This window comes from Phyllobates terribilis, unplaced genomic scaffold (genome assembly GCF_046119375.1).
Source record: "Phyllobates terribilis strain yellow unplaced genomic scaffold, ASM4611937v1 Scaffold_1__5_contigs__length_1240528914, whole genome shotgun sequence".
NCBI lineage: Eukaryota > Metazoa > Chordata > Amphibia > Anura > Dendrobatidae > Phyllobates > Phyllobates terribilis.
In genome coordinates this window covers 958,348,856-958,365,428 of record NW_027362761.1, presented here as the reverse complement: position 1 = coordinate 958,365,428, position 16,573 = coordinate 958,348,856, and the positions used below count along the sequence as shown (strand labels likewise).

The window sequence follows — 16,573 nt, the reverse complement described above, 5'->3', positions numbered from 1 at the left end:
CATAATCGCATTTTCTCCCCAGAATAAATGCAGTGTGTATGGGATTTGTAATCATAGAGAAGACTGATCTGGTGTAATATATTTATTATATATTACATCTAGCAGTGTAAGATATGTAGTGCTGTGATATTGGTGATTACAAAGACCTGATGGAATCATGTGTCCACTAAGGGACAATATCAGATACTAATACAACAACCCATTACAGTGATTTACTTATATCACTTATGTCATGAACCTGCTGATATTGTATCATCTCCTAAAATGCCAAGGAGAGTGTGTGCAGGGGATGGAGCTGACCCTGGTGCTGAACATAAAAGTGCTATTTCTATGTGTTACTTTCTTATATCCCCCATATTATTTATGTCTCTCATGTTATATTAATAGGTCCTGTATAAGTGCTTCTTTATAACACATATTGTATGCACTTATTAAATATTGAGATTTCTGGTAATTAACAGGACCTATGACTGTTTTACACATAACTGAGTATCGTTTGCTATAGTGCAATAAGCAATTGATCACTCAAGCGATTACTCAAAAAGCATATGGTTAGTCTTTTTTTTAATCATAGAAACAATGTAAGAAAAGCAAAAGATATAGATCTGCCCATGCGTTTTATATGCGTCTATAGCGAAATTATGAAAATGGTTGTGAGAAGAATATAAGAACTGTATACTAGGCTGATACCTGCCCTCAGGCTGCAGATAGTTGATAATCAACCACATCTAGTGCAAAGTAGGGCACTGAGTGCTGCCATAGACAGTTTAGTAATCGGGTGATAAACGCATGGCAATGATGAACCCCCAGGGAGCAGACTCCATTAAGACTGACACACAATTGTCTAATGTACAGCTCATCACACGAAGTCATTCATCCTCAGTAGTAATTATTTGCATCAATTAGAATGATCTTTATTTGTTAAAAATACCTTTTATAACGAATGCATTTGTAATACACTGTTCACGAAATACAAAGATCCAAAAGCAGAGCTCTAATATTTACATCGTTTTATTTCCACTGATAGAGTATGCTGGAAGTTTCACACAAAGTCCAGACAAACTTTTCTTAAAATAAGATTTCTTTACAAACAACTGTCAAAGTTTTTTTTACTCTGTTTTTGTTTCTTTTTAATAAAAGACGAATCAACATTTGTAATAACTTAATACATTACCATAATAAATAAAATCGTCTATAGCAAAAAAAAAAAACAAAAACAAAAAAAAAACAAGTCAATCCAGTCTCACGGGACAGAAAACCTGGAATCAATACAGCAAAAAAACGGTCAGAATATATTTATGTGTGTGTTGTGTGTGTTCAACAAAACGCACTATTTACACTACTGCATGTGCACAGGGCCCTAATATTTGGTGTCTGCCTGATGGATAGGATTGTATGAATGAAGGCTGTATGCAGACCCAATATTTATTACCGGCAATTATAACCCTGCAATTGTGTCTGGCGATGTGGGGATCCCCATTAAATATGTAGCAGCAGGCTGAGCAATGCAGGAGCTGCTACTTATACAGGACTGCGGGTCCTATGGATGGAAATCTACAGATGCTGATGGCTAATGAATGGGACTCAAACTGTATTTGTACATTTCTATTAAAACCTGTATTTTCTGTGTATTAACTTATGTGAGAAAAAAAAAAGATTGTAAAGCAGCAAATCACCTTGTAACTCTGTAAACGACACATCCCCATATGCTGAGAACAATTGATTGTAAACGAAATAATGGGAATAAAATAGTGATACATACATTGGGGTGATGTTATCTGTGGTCACAACAGGGGACAAATATACTCATCATCACAGTAAAAATAGAAGGACTGTATATGTATAAATATTTCTATCTGATATATCATTTCCTTAGCACTGGACTCGGGTGGGATCGTCCCCAGCATCAGTCTCTTTTCCCGGGATCCGCATTGTCTTACAAATAGTTGTAATTAATCGGGAAAATAATAAAAATGTGTCTTACTTGTGCAGTCCTGGTCCATAACACTTACTGCAGATCTGGTGTCAGCAAGACACTAGTGACCTACAGGAGACCTAGGAGGAGGATGGTCCTGCTGATGGACGATATCTACAAGATATTTAGAAAGAATAAAAGCTCTCGTGTCCGGTAGAAAATCCCCCGCTTTAGTCTATATCCCCGCAGAGTATTTCATCCGTTTCTGTTTCTGCCTCTGGTTGCAGAACCAGACACGGACCACGTTCTTTTTCAGGTCCAGTTTTTCCGCGATCGCTGCGATCTTTTCCGAGGAAGGTCGGGGCTGGATGGCGAAGTAGGCTTCCAGGGACCTCTTCTCCGGGGCGGCTATGGACGTGCGTTTTCGCTTCTTTTCGGCCCCATTGAAGAGTTCAGGCTTGGTGAGCTTCTCCCGGTGAGACTTCTCTGCCTCCTCTAGCCAGGCTTGCAGGATGGGCTTCAGGGCGATCATATTGTTGTGGGACAGAGTAAGGGACTCAAACCTGCAGATGGTGCTCTGACTGAGAGAACCCACCCCGGGGATCTTCAGGTTGGCAAGGGCAGAACCCACATCTGCCTGAGTAACCCCGAGTTTGATCCTCCTCTGCTTGAACCTCTCAGCAAATGCTTCCAAGTCCCTTGGATCGGCGTCGACATCGTTCATGCATCCCATGTGAGATGGTAGCCCGTGGGCATGTGCCATGCTAAGTGCAGCCTGATGCATGGGATTCATGCTTGACATGTGAGGGTGAGCTGGAGTGGACACCACCGAGCCATCTGGTCCTGTAATGGCCCCCAATGTTAGCCCTGGACTAATGTGGTCCAGAAGTTCTCCTTCCAAGGGCTGGTGGTGGTGATGGTGGTGGTGGTGGTGATGGTGGGAACCAGCCACTCCAGAAGGATGGGAGATGGGCACCGATGAGGACGAGGAGGCAGAGGTGCATGGGATAGTGTTCATAGTGTGGTAGGTCGCGTCCGGCTTGAAGGGACTGTGGTGGGGAGGGTGGTGGTGGTGGTGGTGTTGGCTCTTGCACTGAGACACTATATCCACAGCAGCCAGAGCTTCAGCACGGGCCAGCAAACTCTCATCCAGACCTCCGAATATATTGCTCTGCAATGTCAAATAGAAAGCACACATTACTGTCTGCTGGGAATTCAGCGATTAAAACTTTTCCAGAATGTTAAAAAATCCTGGTACAGAGCGAAGAGAGGGGAGAACACACAACTCCAGATACATGCAACATCCCAGGTCATAAAAATTAATATGAAAGGCAAGACCGGCTGCATACATAAGTGGAGGCAAAAGACAGAAGGAGCAGGAGAGGGGGGAAACACTGGATGTGTCGGGTGATTTGCTGTGCAGACATGAAAAAAACATCAAGCAGATAAAGGGGCTGTCAGGATGTGCCTTAGAGCGGTGATCATGCACATACATACCGGTGGGGTTGGGAGACAGGCTCTTCTCATCGCCTCCGAGCCGCCTCCTCCACCTCCCCCGGAGCTGGTCCTCACACTGGTGATACTGGGGGAGCTGGTGGCCGACGAGGACGAGTGTGGGGAGGAGGAGTGCAGGGCAGAATACTTGGCCTCATCCTGGAGGCTGCTGCTGCTGTGGGCCATGCTGAAGTGCTGCTTGCTGTTCAGAGACATCATCATCATGTTGAGCTGTGGTGGAGGGGCGCAGGCACCCCAGATCTAGAGATGGCAGCCTCAGCCTGGGATGATGGTGGTGGCTCCTCACAGCCCCGGCTTCCTCCTGTCCTCTCACTCCCTACTTGTCTCTGAGAATGTCCCTGCGACTAACCAGGCTCCTCTATCCTCCTCCTCCCCCCTGAGAGTAAATACAAGATCTTCTAATATTTCCCTTTCTCTGCTGCCACTATTACTCCTCCCATCCAGGGTCTCCCTCTCTCTCCTGCTATTAATGTTTGATACTCCTGGCTACTAATAAGCAGCTCAGACTCTTCCTAGTGACCGCTCTGCAAGCCCTGGGCATGAGGAGGAGAACCAGGTGGCAAGAGGATTGTGCCCATGTGTCCCAGTGCTGCTCTGCTTCCTCACCCTTAAGTTACTGAGATATTGTGCCATGTAGCCTCTGTGCCCATCATCCTGCACAACTCTGCGCCGATCCTGTAACTCTGCGCTGTCTCTGTGTAATGTGGAGTCTGTTTCTAGCTCTCCCTATGGGGAAGCACTCTGCTTTCTCCTGGACTGATGCTGCTCCTGGTGCTGGTGCTCCTGCTGCACACCTTGGCCTGCCAGGTATTCTGTGAGAAGAGGAGGTATCAATGAGGATTGGATGCAGGGCACATCCTGCCTCTCTCTTCCAAGGGTTTGGAGCTCATCTGTGATTGGACAGCTGTGTGTGAGTGTGAATATGTGTATGTGTGTATATATATTTGTGTGTGTCTGCATATATATATATATATATATATATATATATATATATATATATATATATATATACACACACATATACATACATATGTGTGTGTATGTATATATTTATTTTTATATATAAATATACGTATACATACACACAAGCACATATGTGTGTATATATATATATATATATATATATATATATATATATATATACACATACACATATATATGTACTTATTTCTATTTGTGTGTGAATATATATGTGTGTGTGTTCTTATATCTTTGTATGTGTTACATTTCATATTTCGCTTTATCATTTTATTCGAAATGAATAATATTCCCCACAATCTTCCAGTCATTATTACTGCCTGTATTATTGGCTTCCATTAATATTCAGTAAAATGATGTTAACTCACTTGTTGTCACCTAATGTGCTTAGTGCACTGACATCATGGGGAGAGATGTTATGTCTGATCTCAGGTGTGATACTCTGCAGACATAGTGTGACTACATTACAAGTTGGTCACAGCTAAATACTGGGGGCATTGGGGCATTAGCTGGTTATTCAGCTATTCATTTTAATACTTTCTCACATCTGCTGATAAGGTGCACCCCGCACCCCCCAGCCAAGTGCTATTCTTAGATTTCGACCTGATTCTATACATAGCTGGGGTTCATAGACTGAATTACCTCACTATTATGCCACATGTAGTGGCAATTTTACTTGCAATCATTCGGATTAGGCGTTTTACCTTTGTGTTCTGCTGCTGACTGTGACAATTTCCGTATAGAAAAATATAACTGACAATGATTATTTACATTCACACACATGATTTGTATTCACATCTTACTCTATCATATATATATATATATATATATATATATATATATATATATATATATACACACATATATCGTTCTAGTAAAATATTCAGTTGTGTTACGGAGAGGAAGGTGTTAACCTTGCATCATGAACTTGCATTCTATGTGGAGGATGAACTCCTGTACAGTAGACTGCGTTTTTACATGCGGTACCAGCTGTGATTCCCTCTTCTCCTTCTCCTAGGCTGTGGATGAAAGCAGGGACTGCTATTGTTTTAGGTAGGAAACCCCTGAATTGCATTGTACTTCTCTGACTGTCGCCATCCTGAAGAAATGAAATAAATCAAAGTTAAGAGCTTGAGGATCATTTAATTATTGTGTGAACAGTGCTGTGCACCACGTCCAACAACATCTCTAAGCAAATTATGGGCGGCCCAGGAAGGAATTATTAGATTGGAATTTCATTTAGGCCGGGGAGACACAGCACTTCAATATGTAATCTGCTCTGCCTCATCTGATTTGGATGCTTAATTCGCTTTGACGAATTTATTAGTTTTCATAATAGTGCAGAAATGAGCTGCTCCATAGTCTGCTAATACAGTGTGCGCCATAAATCGTGTGTCAGCGCCAAGAGGCTGCACGGAGCTTTTATTAATGCCTGGTCCTCCATAGACAGCATCTCCAGCCCTCCGTGCCCCCTCCACAGCCAGGCAAGCGTTAATTACACCGCGTTGTCACCGAGAATGGCTGCAACTTTAAATGATCTTCTAATTAACAAGGCTGGTGTAATTTGCCAACTCTTCAAGGGGCATCACTGCTGTAATTATTATATAAGGGGGCTAGTTAGTGTGACGGCTCCACAGCTCCCCTGCTGTGCAGAGCGATTGCTTATATTATACTTTATACTAAATAATAGTACAAGCAGGTGTATAATGCCTGTGCATATGGATACTTATTATGGAGGAAATGCTAAAGTACAATCAATATGTTAGTTGGACAAGAAAGTACTGGAATGGAAGATATGGAGCAGCAGATCTCTAATATTCTGTTCTATCAATATTGATTAATTTTCCTCGATATTACAGTGATGGTGCGATAATGCAGATAACTGCAAACTGTTAGGAAACATGTCCCAAATGACAAATTCAGCTCTGCTACATACATATAGATATACATAGATATATAACTTCCTGATAGATGATAGATCGATACATAGATAGATAGAAAGATAGATAGTTAAACTTCCTGATAGTTATTAGATAGATAGATAGAACTATTCTTATAGGTAAAATGTCTAATAAAGAGATAATTTCTGATAGATAATAGATAGATAGAACTATTCTGATAGATAGAACTTCCTGATTGATCGATCGATTAATTGATTGACAGAAATATAGACAAACTTACTGATAGTTGTTAGATAGATCGATATATGATACATTGAACTGTTTTGACAGATAGCATTATTCTTCTAGATAAACTTTTTGTTATAGAGAGAATTCCTAACAGATGCTAGACAGATAGATAATAGACAAAGAAAACTATTCTGATATATATAGACATATATGTGATAAGATTAGATACATAGATATGAGAGATCTATATAAGAGATAGGTAGATAGATTGATACGTGATAGAAAGATGGAGTCATTGATAGATTGATGGATAGATAGATATGCAGAATTATTCTTCTAGATAAACTTTCTGATATAAAGAGAATTCCTGATGATGATAGATGATAGACAGATAGATAATAGATATCTATAACTATTCTGATAGATAGAAAGATAGATAGATAAATATATAGAAAGATATATATGGGGTAGATAGATAGATAACTTTTTGATATGAATTATATTCTTTAGGAATACTTATAATGCAATTCTTTTGGTAATACCTAGAACTTGTATACATTCGATTGTTGGGATATATTGTTTGCCTCCCTGTAAAATAAGACACAGCATAGTATAGTTTCCAGAGCTTAATTACTGGCTGAGATGAGTTAATGTATTCTATGACACTGGGGGATTGGGAAACGCTTATAGTCAATTTGCATTAATCTTGATCTTAATAGCAAGTGACAACAGATCTCCAAAATGCTGCACTCTTGTCACCATTGTGTGAGGTAAATACTGCGCTATAAGAAATTCATGAAAACTCCACTGAAATAATTGACTTCACTTTTACTGCTGTTAAGATGAACTGGGAGATAAGCGGAAACGCAGCACTGTGAATGGGAGACTCATTGTAAGGAGACTGCTGATCAGTGATCACATGGAGACCAAGCCTCTAAGTATGTGGGAACAGGCAATGGCATTAATGAATGTATCATGTGATGGAGAAACTGCTGCCAGTCTAGGAGGAAGATAAAGGGCTTTTCATATTTGGGTTCTGGCTGGTTTAGTGAAGTAAGAGCTGTTCCTGGAGACTCTTGCACACTATGCGGTATTATGTGCAACTAGTCTTGACCAGACATTGAGCTGAATCTTCTAGTCTTTATGTGTGTTGTAATTGCAGGGATGACTCTGATATGGAGGCACCTCAGCTTGGCAGAGACAAGAGTTAATGGAAGTTCACAGGGTTACTGCTTTGCTAGATGGAGGTGATGAAAATGTACAGCAGGAATCTTGTGCAGTCTAAGTGCCTGGATCATAAGGGGCGCAGAACTAAAATTAGTCTAGAACCTATTGCACTAGTGTGAACATAGTCCTGGTATTAGCAGGTAGAAAGTAATTTAACATTACCAATATTTGTAGTAAAGGTCGGAGACATAAAATCTGTAATCCTATTATGTAGGGTGTTAACTCTTTGGTGTCTGTATGAAGCATGCCTAAGGTTTTTTTTTTACAGTATTTTATGCTGTATGAATTCACCTTATCAATACTCAGTGAGCTTTGTAAATGAAGATGATAAAGCTATAGTAAGCACTGGACTCTGCTGAAGGTCTATGGTTTATTGCAGCAATTAGGTAAAATGAACAGAAAAAATTCTGCTCAAATCTGTGACTTCACTTCTATTCTTGAAAGAAAAGGTTCCAGTATAATATATATCTTGATTGGACTATCTATCTATCTATCTATCTATCTATCTATCTATCTATCTATCTATCTATCTATCTATCTATCTACAACCCCTGGCAAAAATTATGGAATCACCGGGCTCGGAGGATGATCATTCAGTTGTTTATTGTTGTTGAAAAAAAGCAGATCACAGACATGGCACAAAACTAAAGTCATTTCAAATGGTAACTTTAGGGCTTTAAGAAACACTAACAGAAATCAAGATTAAAAATGTGGTACTTAGTAAGGGTATTTTTCTTAGACCAAGCAGAGTGAAAAAAGTATGGAATCACTCAATTCTGAGGAAAAAAATATGAAATCATGAAAAACAAACACACAAAAGAACACTCCAATACATCACTAGTATTTTGTTGTACCACCTCTGGCTTAATAACAGCTTGCAGTCTCTGAGGCATGGATTTAATGAGGGACAAACAGTACTCTTCATCAATCTGGCTCCAACTTTCTCGATTGCTGTTGCCAGATCAGCTTTGCAGGTTGGAGCCTTGTCATGGACCATTTTCTTCAACTTCCACCAAAGATTTTCAACTGGATTGAGATCCGGACTATTTGCAGGCCATGACATTGACCATTTTCACCATTTTTGCTCTATGGCAGGATGCATTATCATCTTGAAAAATGATGTCATCATCCCCAAACATCCTTTCAATTGATGGGATAAGAAAACTGTCCAAAATATCAATGTAAACTTGGGCATTTATTGAAGATGTAATGACAGCCATCTCCCCAGTGCCTTTACCTGACATGCAGCCAGATATCATCAGTGACTGTGGAAATTTGCATGTTCTCTTCATGCAGTCATGTTTATAAATCTCATTGGAAAGGCACCAAACAAAAGTTCCAGCATTATCACCTTGCCCAATGCAGATTCGCGATTCATCACTGAATATGACTTTCATCCAGTCATCCACAGTCCATGATTGCTTTTCCTTAGCCCATTGTAACCTTGTTTTTTTCTGTTTAGGTGTTAATGATGGTTTATGTTTAGCTTTTCTGTATGTAAATCCCATTTCCTTTAGGCGGTTTCTTACAGTTCGGTCACAGACATTGACTCTAGTTTCCTCCCATTCGTTCCTCATTTGTTTTGTTGTGCGTTTCCTGTTTTGGAGATATATTGCTTTAAGTTTCCGGTCTTGACACTTTGATGTCTTCCTTGGTCTACCAGTATGGTTGCCTTTAACAACCTTCCCATGTTGCTTGTATTTGGTCCAGATTTTAGACACAGCTGACTGTGAACAACCAACATCTTTTGCAACATTGTGTGATGATTTACCTTCTTTTAAGAGTTTGATAATCCTCTCCTTTTTTTCAATTGACGTCTCTCGTGTTGGAGCCGTGATTCATGTCAGTCCACTTGGTGCAACAGCTCTCCAAGGTGTGATCACTCCTTTTTAGATGCAGACTAACGAGTAGATCTAATTTGATGAAGGTGTTCGTTTTGGAAATGAAAATTTACAGGGTGATTCCATAATTTTTTCCTCAGAATTGAGTGATTCCATAATTTTTTCCCTCAGCTTGGTCTGAAAAAAATTACCCTTACTGAGTACCACATTTTTAATCTTGATTTCTTTTAGTGTTTCTTAAAGCCCTAAAGTTGCCATTTGAAATGACTTTAAGTTTTGTGCCATGTCTGTGATCTGCTTTTTTTCAACAACAATAAACAACTGAATGATCATCCTCCGAGCCCGGTGATTCCATAATTGTTGCCAGGGGTTGTACAGTGCATTGTGAAAGTATTTGGCCCCCTTGAACTTTTCTACCTTTTGCCACATTTCTGGCTTCAAACATAAAGATATAAAATTCTAATTTCTTTGGGAACAATCAACAACAAGTGGGACACAATCGTGAAGTGGAACGAAATGTATTGGATATTTTAAACTTTTTTAACAAATTAAAAACTGAAAAGTGGTGCGTGCAATATTATATTATATATATAATTATATATTATAGAATCCACCTGTGTGTAATCAAGTCTCCGTATAAATGCACCTGCTCGTGATAGTCTCAGGGTTCTGTTTCAAGTGCAGAGAGCATCATGAAGGCCAAGGAACACATCAGGCAGGCCGGGATACTGTTGTGGAGAAGTTTAAAGCTGGATTTGGATACAAAAAGATTTCCCAAGTTTTAAACATCTCAAGGAGCACTGTGCAAGCGATCATATTGAAATGGAAGGAGTATCAGACCACTACAAATCTACCAAGACCTCACCGTCCCTCTAAACTTTCATCTCGAACAAGGAGAAGACTGATCAGAGATGCAGCCAAAAGGCCCATGATCACTCTGGATGAACTGCAGAGATCTACAGCTGAGGTGGGAGAGTCTGTCCATAGGACAACAATCAGTCGTACACTGCACAAATCTGGCCTTTATGAAAGAGTGGCAAGAAGAAAGTCATTTCTCAAAGATATCCATAAAAAGTCTTGTTTGAAGTTTGCCACAAGTCACCTTGGAGACACACCAAACATGTGGAATAAGGTGCTCTGGTCAGATGAAACCAAAATCAAACTTTTTGCCCACAATGCAAAACGATATGTTTGGCGTAAAAGCAACACAGCTCGTCATCCTCAAAACACCATCCCTACTGTCAAACATGGTAGTGGCAGCATCATGGTTTGGGCCTGCTTTTCTTCAGCAGGGACAGGGAAGATGGTTAAAATTAATGGGAAGATGGACGGAGCCAAATACAGGACCATTCTGGAAGAAAACCTGTTGGAGTCTGCAAAAGACCTGAGACTGGGACGGAGATTTATCTTCCAACAAGACAATGATCCCAAACTTAAAGCAAAATCTACAATGCAATGGTTCAAAAATAAACATATCCAGGTGTTAGAATGGCCAAGTCAAAGTCCAGACCTGAATCCAATCGAGAATCTGTGGAAAGAGCTGAAAACTGCTGTTCACAAACGCCCTCCATCCAACTTCAATGAGCTCGAGCTGTTTTGCAAGTAAGAATGGGCAAGAATTTCAGCCTCTCGATGTGCAAAACTGATAGAGACATACCCCCAGCGACTTGCAGCTGTAATCGCAGCAAAAGGTGGCGCTACAAAGTATTAACTCAAGGGGTCCAAACAATATTGCACGCTGCACTTTTCAGTTTTTAATTTGTTAACAAAGTTTAAAATATCCAATAAATTTCGTTCCACTTCACGATTGTGTCCCACTTGTTGTTGATTCTTCCCAAAAAAATTTGAATTTTATATCTTTATGTTTGAAGCCAGAAATGTGGCAAAAGGTAGAAAAGTTCAAGGGGGCCGAATACTTTCACAATGCACTGTATCTATCTATCTATCTTCCTACCTACAGTCTCGTAAAAGTTTGGGCACCCCTGATCAAAATTACTATTATTGTGAGCAAGTTGAAGATGAAATGATCTCTGAAAGGTCAAAAGTTAAATATGACAAATTTCCTTTGTATTTTGGCAAAAAAAAAATTGTCACTTTTTATATTTTAAAAATTACAAAAAGGAAAATGGACCCATGCAAAAGTTTGGACACCCTGCACCCCGCACTAGCAGCACCCCATTTTGCAAGTATCACAGCTTGTAATCACTTTTTCTAGTCAGCCAAGAGTCTTTCAATTCTTATTTGAAGGATTTTCATCCATTCTTCCTTGGAAAATTCTTCCAGTACTATGAGATTCCTGGGTCGGAAGCTCACAGCAGAGAGAGTCTCCTGAAGTGAGTGTCCCTCACTGCTGAGTATTTGGTGCAATGTAGCAGGAAGTGGGTCTCATCCTCCAGGGCCTCCAGGTCACAGTGTGGGCCCAGTCTATACAGTTGAAACCAGAAGTTTACATACACTCTATAAAAATACACATATGCATGTTTTTCTCAATATCTGACATGAAATCAAAATAAACCTTTCCCGTTTTAGGTCAATTAGGATTACTAGAATTTTTAATATTTGTTAAATGGCAGAATAATGAGAGAGAGAGAATGTTTTAAGGCATTTTATTACTTACTGCAAAGTCAAAAGCTTACATACATTTCATTAGTACTTGGTACCATTACCCTTAAACTGAATGACTTGGGTCAAACGTTTGTGATATCCTTCCACAAGCTTCTCACAATAGTTGGTTGGAATTTGGGCCCATTCCTCCTGATAAAACTGGTGTAACTGATCCAGGGTTGTAGGTTGCCTTGCTTGCACCTGCCTTTTCAGCTTTGCCCATAAATTTTCAATATGATTGAGATCAGGGCTTTGTGATGGCCACTCCAAAACATTGACTTTGTTATCCTTCAGCCTCTTTGTTACCATTTTGGCAGTATGCTTCGGGTCATTTTCCATTTGGAAGTCCCATTTCCGCCCAAGTTTTAACTTCCTGGCTGATGTCTTGAGATGTTGCATCAGTATTGCCGCATAATTATCTTTTCTCATGATGCTACCTATTTTGTGAAGTGCACCAGTCCCTCCTGCAGCAAAACAACCCCACAGCATGATGCTGCCACCTCCGTGTTTCACAGTTGGGATGGTATTTTAGGCTTCCAAGCTTATCTCTTTTTTTCTCCAAACGTAACGATGGTAATTTTGTCCAAAAGTTCAATTTTAGTTTCATCAGACCACAGGACATGTCTCCAAAAATTAAGAACTTTGTTCCTGTGTGCATTTGCAAACATTAATCTGGCTTTTTTATGTTTCTTTTGGAGTAATGGCTTCTTTATGGCCGAGTTGCCTTTCACCACATGTTGATACAGTACACGTTTCACTGTGGATATGGACACAATCTTACCAGCTTCCACCATCATCTTCACAAGGTCTTTTGCTTTTGTCCTTGCGCTGATATGCACATGTCGGACCAAAGCACGTTCATCTCTGGGACACAGAACCTGTCTTCTTTCTGAGTGGTATGATGGCTGGACATTCCCATCTTCTTTGTACTTGCGTATAATTGTTTGTACAGATGAATGAGGCACCTTCAGGTATCTTGAAATTGTGCTCAAGGATAAGCCAGACTTGTGCAAGTCCACAATTCTCTTCCTGATATCTTGGCTGATTTCTTTAGACTTTCCCATGATGTTACACAAAGAAGCAGTGTGCTTCAGGTGTGCATTAAAATACATCCACAGGTGTGTCTCTAATTAACTCAGATGTTACCAAAAAATCAGAAGGTTCCAAACACATAACATCATCATATAAGCAGTCCAGAACTGTTTAAAGGCATAGTAATCTTAGTATATGTAAACTTTTGACTTTGCAGTAAGTAATAAAAATGCCTTAAAACATTCTCTCACTATTCTGGCATTTGGCAAATATTAAAATTTATGGTAATCCTAATTGACCTAAAACGAGAAAGGTTTATTCTGATTTCATGTCAGATATTGAGAAAAACATGCATATGTGTCTTTTTATATAGTGTAGGTAAACTTCTGTTTTCAACTGTATAATTGGCTCAGGATCTGGCAGTCTCTGGGGTCCGGGAGTTTCTCCAGATATGGAGCCAGTCTGTAGTCTCTCTGGTACATGGTCAGTTTTTGTGAGGTGATAATATCGTTCTTCCAGACACTGACATACTGTATCTCTACCAGCCCTCGTCTACCATCTTCCTGATTCTAACTTTTGTCAGGCTGCTGTGATTGGCATTTTGGTCCAGTTGGGTTTGGGTCAGCTGTTCCGGGGGTCTTTGTTCATGTGGACCACCTATATGTAGCAGGGCTTTATGATGATGGGAGCTTGGACTGCTACTATGTAGGTGAGCCTGGAATGACATAGCCCTCTTCAGAACTGTTAGGTGTAGAGGAAATCTGCAATGCAATAGGCACTGTTGGTGGTGCTCCAATGGACCTGGAGAATGTGCTTACAGAATTCCAGGTGGAATATTTCTGCTGGGCTTGAATCCCATTTTCATCAGTCTGGGTATGTGTCAGGGCCCCAGACTTCGCTGCCGTACAGGAGGATTGGGGCGATGATAACATCGAAGATTTTTAGCCAGATCCTCACTAGCAGCTTCAGATGGTAGAGTTTCCTTCAGATGGCTTAAAAGGTTTTGCAGGCCTTGTCCTTCAGGGTCTCTATGGCTTGTTTGAAGCTGCCTGACTGGTGAATTTCCAGGCCCAGGTAGATGTATTTGTCTGTTCCTGTAAGAGCGCAGTTGTTTAGTACAAATGAAAGGTGCTGTTCCGATCTTTTCTTTCTCCTCTGAAACACCATGATGTTGGTTTTCTTTGGGTTGATCGGTAGTGCCCATGTGGAGCTGAATTTCTCTAAGATTTTAAGGTTGTCTGCTGCGTACAACACCTAGGCGTCATGGAGTGTGAGACCTGGTGCTGTGGAAGATTTCAGAGTGGTGGCCAGCTTATTGATGTTGAAGAGCGTTGGACTTAGGCTGCAGGTCTGTGTGACTCGGCGGCTCTCCTGGAAATAAGCCGTTCTATGCCCTTCACACTCATGCTGCAGCGGTTCTCGATGGAAGAACTTTTTATGACATCATAGGTCTTTCCTCCTATTCCAGTCTCCAGCAGTTTCAGAAATTTGCCCGGGTGCCACAGTGAGTCAAAGACCTTTTTAAAGTCCACAAAACAGGCGTATATCTTCCCATGCTTTGTGTTGTGGATGTGGATCTGAATGAGGCTGTGCAGGGTGTAGATGTGGTCAGTAGCGCAGTGGCATGAACCCAGCTTGGCTTTGCTGAGGACATTGTGATCAGTGAGGAAACTGAGGATCCTCTTGTTCAGGATGCTGTTGAACAGTTTCCCAGCTTGCTGCTTACATATATGCCTCTTTAGTTGGCAGGGTCATACCTTTCCCGAGTCTTGTGGATGGGTGTGATGAGGCCTTGGTTTCAGGTACAAGGGAAGAAGTCAGCACACAACACAATATTAAACAGTTTAACCTCTGTATTTCTGGTGGTCTGTACTTCAGCATTTCTGGTGGGATTCCATCCAGGCCACTGGCTTTTCTACATCTTATGGAAGAGATTCTCTCTGTAACTTCCTGTAATGTAATTAGTGTATCCAGAGGGTTTTGAAAATGTTTGACTTTTTCCTCCATTGCCGTTAGTTTTGCCGTTATGGTTTTATACTCTTGGCTTAGTCCTTCCTTTGGGATGTCTTTGTAGAGGTCTCTGAAATACTGGAGCCAGATGTTGCTGTTCTGGATATGGATGTTGTTTTTTTTGCTTTTTGTGCCTAAGTGGTTCCATAGTTCTCAGAAGGAATTGTCTTGGAGTTGATTAAGTTTGGTAGAGATGTAACATTGCGTCTTCCTCCTGAGGATGGTTTTGTACTGCTTTTGTATGGTGTCATAGGCATCCCTTAGACCCGGGTGGATAGGGTCTCTATGTTTCTTGCTTGAGGCTGTTCTCAGAGTCTTCCATATGGCTTTACATTCTATGTGAAACCAACCATTGATCATTGATCAGGTTTTCTTTTGGCTTCGTGTAGTTTACTTTTTAAAGGTCAGATAATCTGGTCATGGAGTACAATATACAGTGGGTATGGAAAGTATTCAGAATTTTTCACTCTTTGTTAATTTTTTTTCTCATTAAGGTACACTCCGTACCCCATCTTGACTGAAAAAAAAAAGAAATGTAGAAATTTTTGCAAATTTATTAAAAAAGAAAAACTGAAATATCACATGGTCATAAGTATTCAGACATTAAGCTGAAAAAGAGAATGGACAGCACCTCTCGGCAAAAATATATAAAACTGAACATGAGGTTCTTAGTTTAACATTCTGATCAGACTGTATGAAGCCAACTGCCACGTCATTTTTTCATAAAAAAAATGAACTTTTTAGAATTTACCAAATGGCTGTAATGAAACAAAGAGTGAAAAGTTTAAAGGGGTCTGAATATTTTACGTACCCACTGTATCATTGAGGTATTTTGCAGCTTGACTCACTCCTTCTAGGTTAGACTTGTACTTGTAGTTGTAGAAGTACAGGAGCATCTCCTGTATTTTGGGTCTGCTGGGAGCCTCTTTATATTTTATTGCCAAACTCTTGGACCATTTATGGGATGAAGGCAGGTTGAAGATGGCACTCTGCTGATGCTTTTGTGTGGATGGTTACTTTGTAGATTTCATGTACAGAAGAAGTTGGCTGTGATCTGACAGGTGCATTTGTGGGGTGACAATGAAGGCACCGCTTTTTGATAGGTCCATATCTGTAATGGCCTAATCTAATACACTCCTTCCTATTTGGGAGTTTAGTGTAGAGTTTACTCTAGAGTGTCTCCCTTGGTGCAGCAATTAAGAATATGAAGTCCTAAACTTCTACATAAGTTCAATAGCTTTTTGCCTCTTTTGTTGACTGTACTGTCATAGCTGTTTCTCACCGCGTGTATTGAGTTGTGGCCATCAGTCTCTGCTCCAAAT

The 16,573-nt window shown here is 40.4% G+C and overlaps 1 protein-coding gene across 1 annotated transcript; it reads right to left on the bottom strand.

The window, feature by feature from the left end:
- Window positions 1–1,645: 1,645 nt before the first annotated feature.
- Window positions 1,646–4,306, bottom strand: POU4F2 (POU class 4 homeobox 2). The gene is made up of 2 exons (XM_073655958.1): window positions 3,413–4,306; window positions 1,646–3,086 (listed from the first exon to the last, which is right to left on the bottom strand). Exons 1-2 carry the CDS (start codon window positions 3,632–3,634, stop codon window positions 2,151–2,153), a joined length of 1,158 nt encoding a protein of 385 aa, XP_073512059.1. The 5' UTR covers window positions 3,635–4,306; the 3' UTR covers window positions 1,646–2,150.
- Window positions 4,307–16,573: the final 12,267 nt, after the last annotated feature.

Excerpts from the sequence above, each read along its gene's own strand:
- POU4F2 (XM_073655958.1), bottom strand. The coding sequence starts at position 3,634 with ATGATGATGATGTCTCTGAACAGCAAGCAGCACTTCAGCATGGCCCAC. Across the intron at positions 3,087-3,412 it reads CCTGTCTCCCAACCCCACCG|AGCAATATATTCGGAGGTCT; the intron begins GTATGTATGTGC and ends TTGACATTGCAG.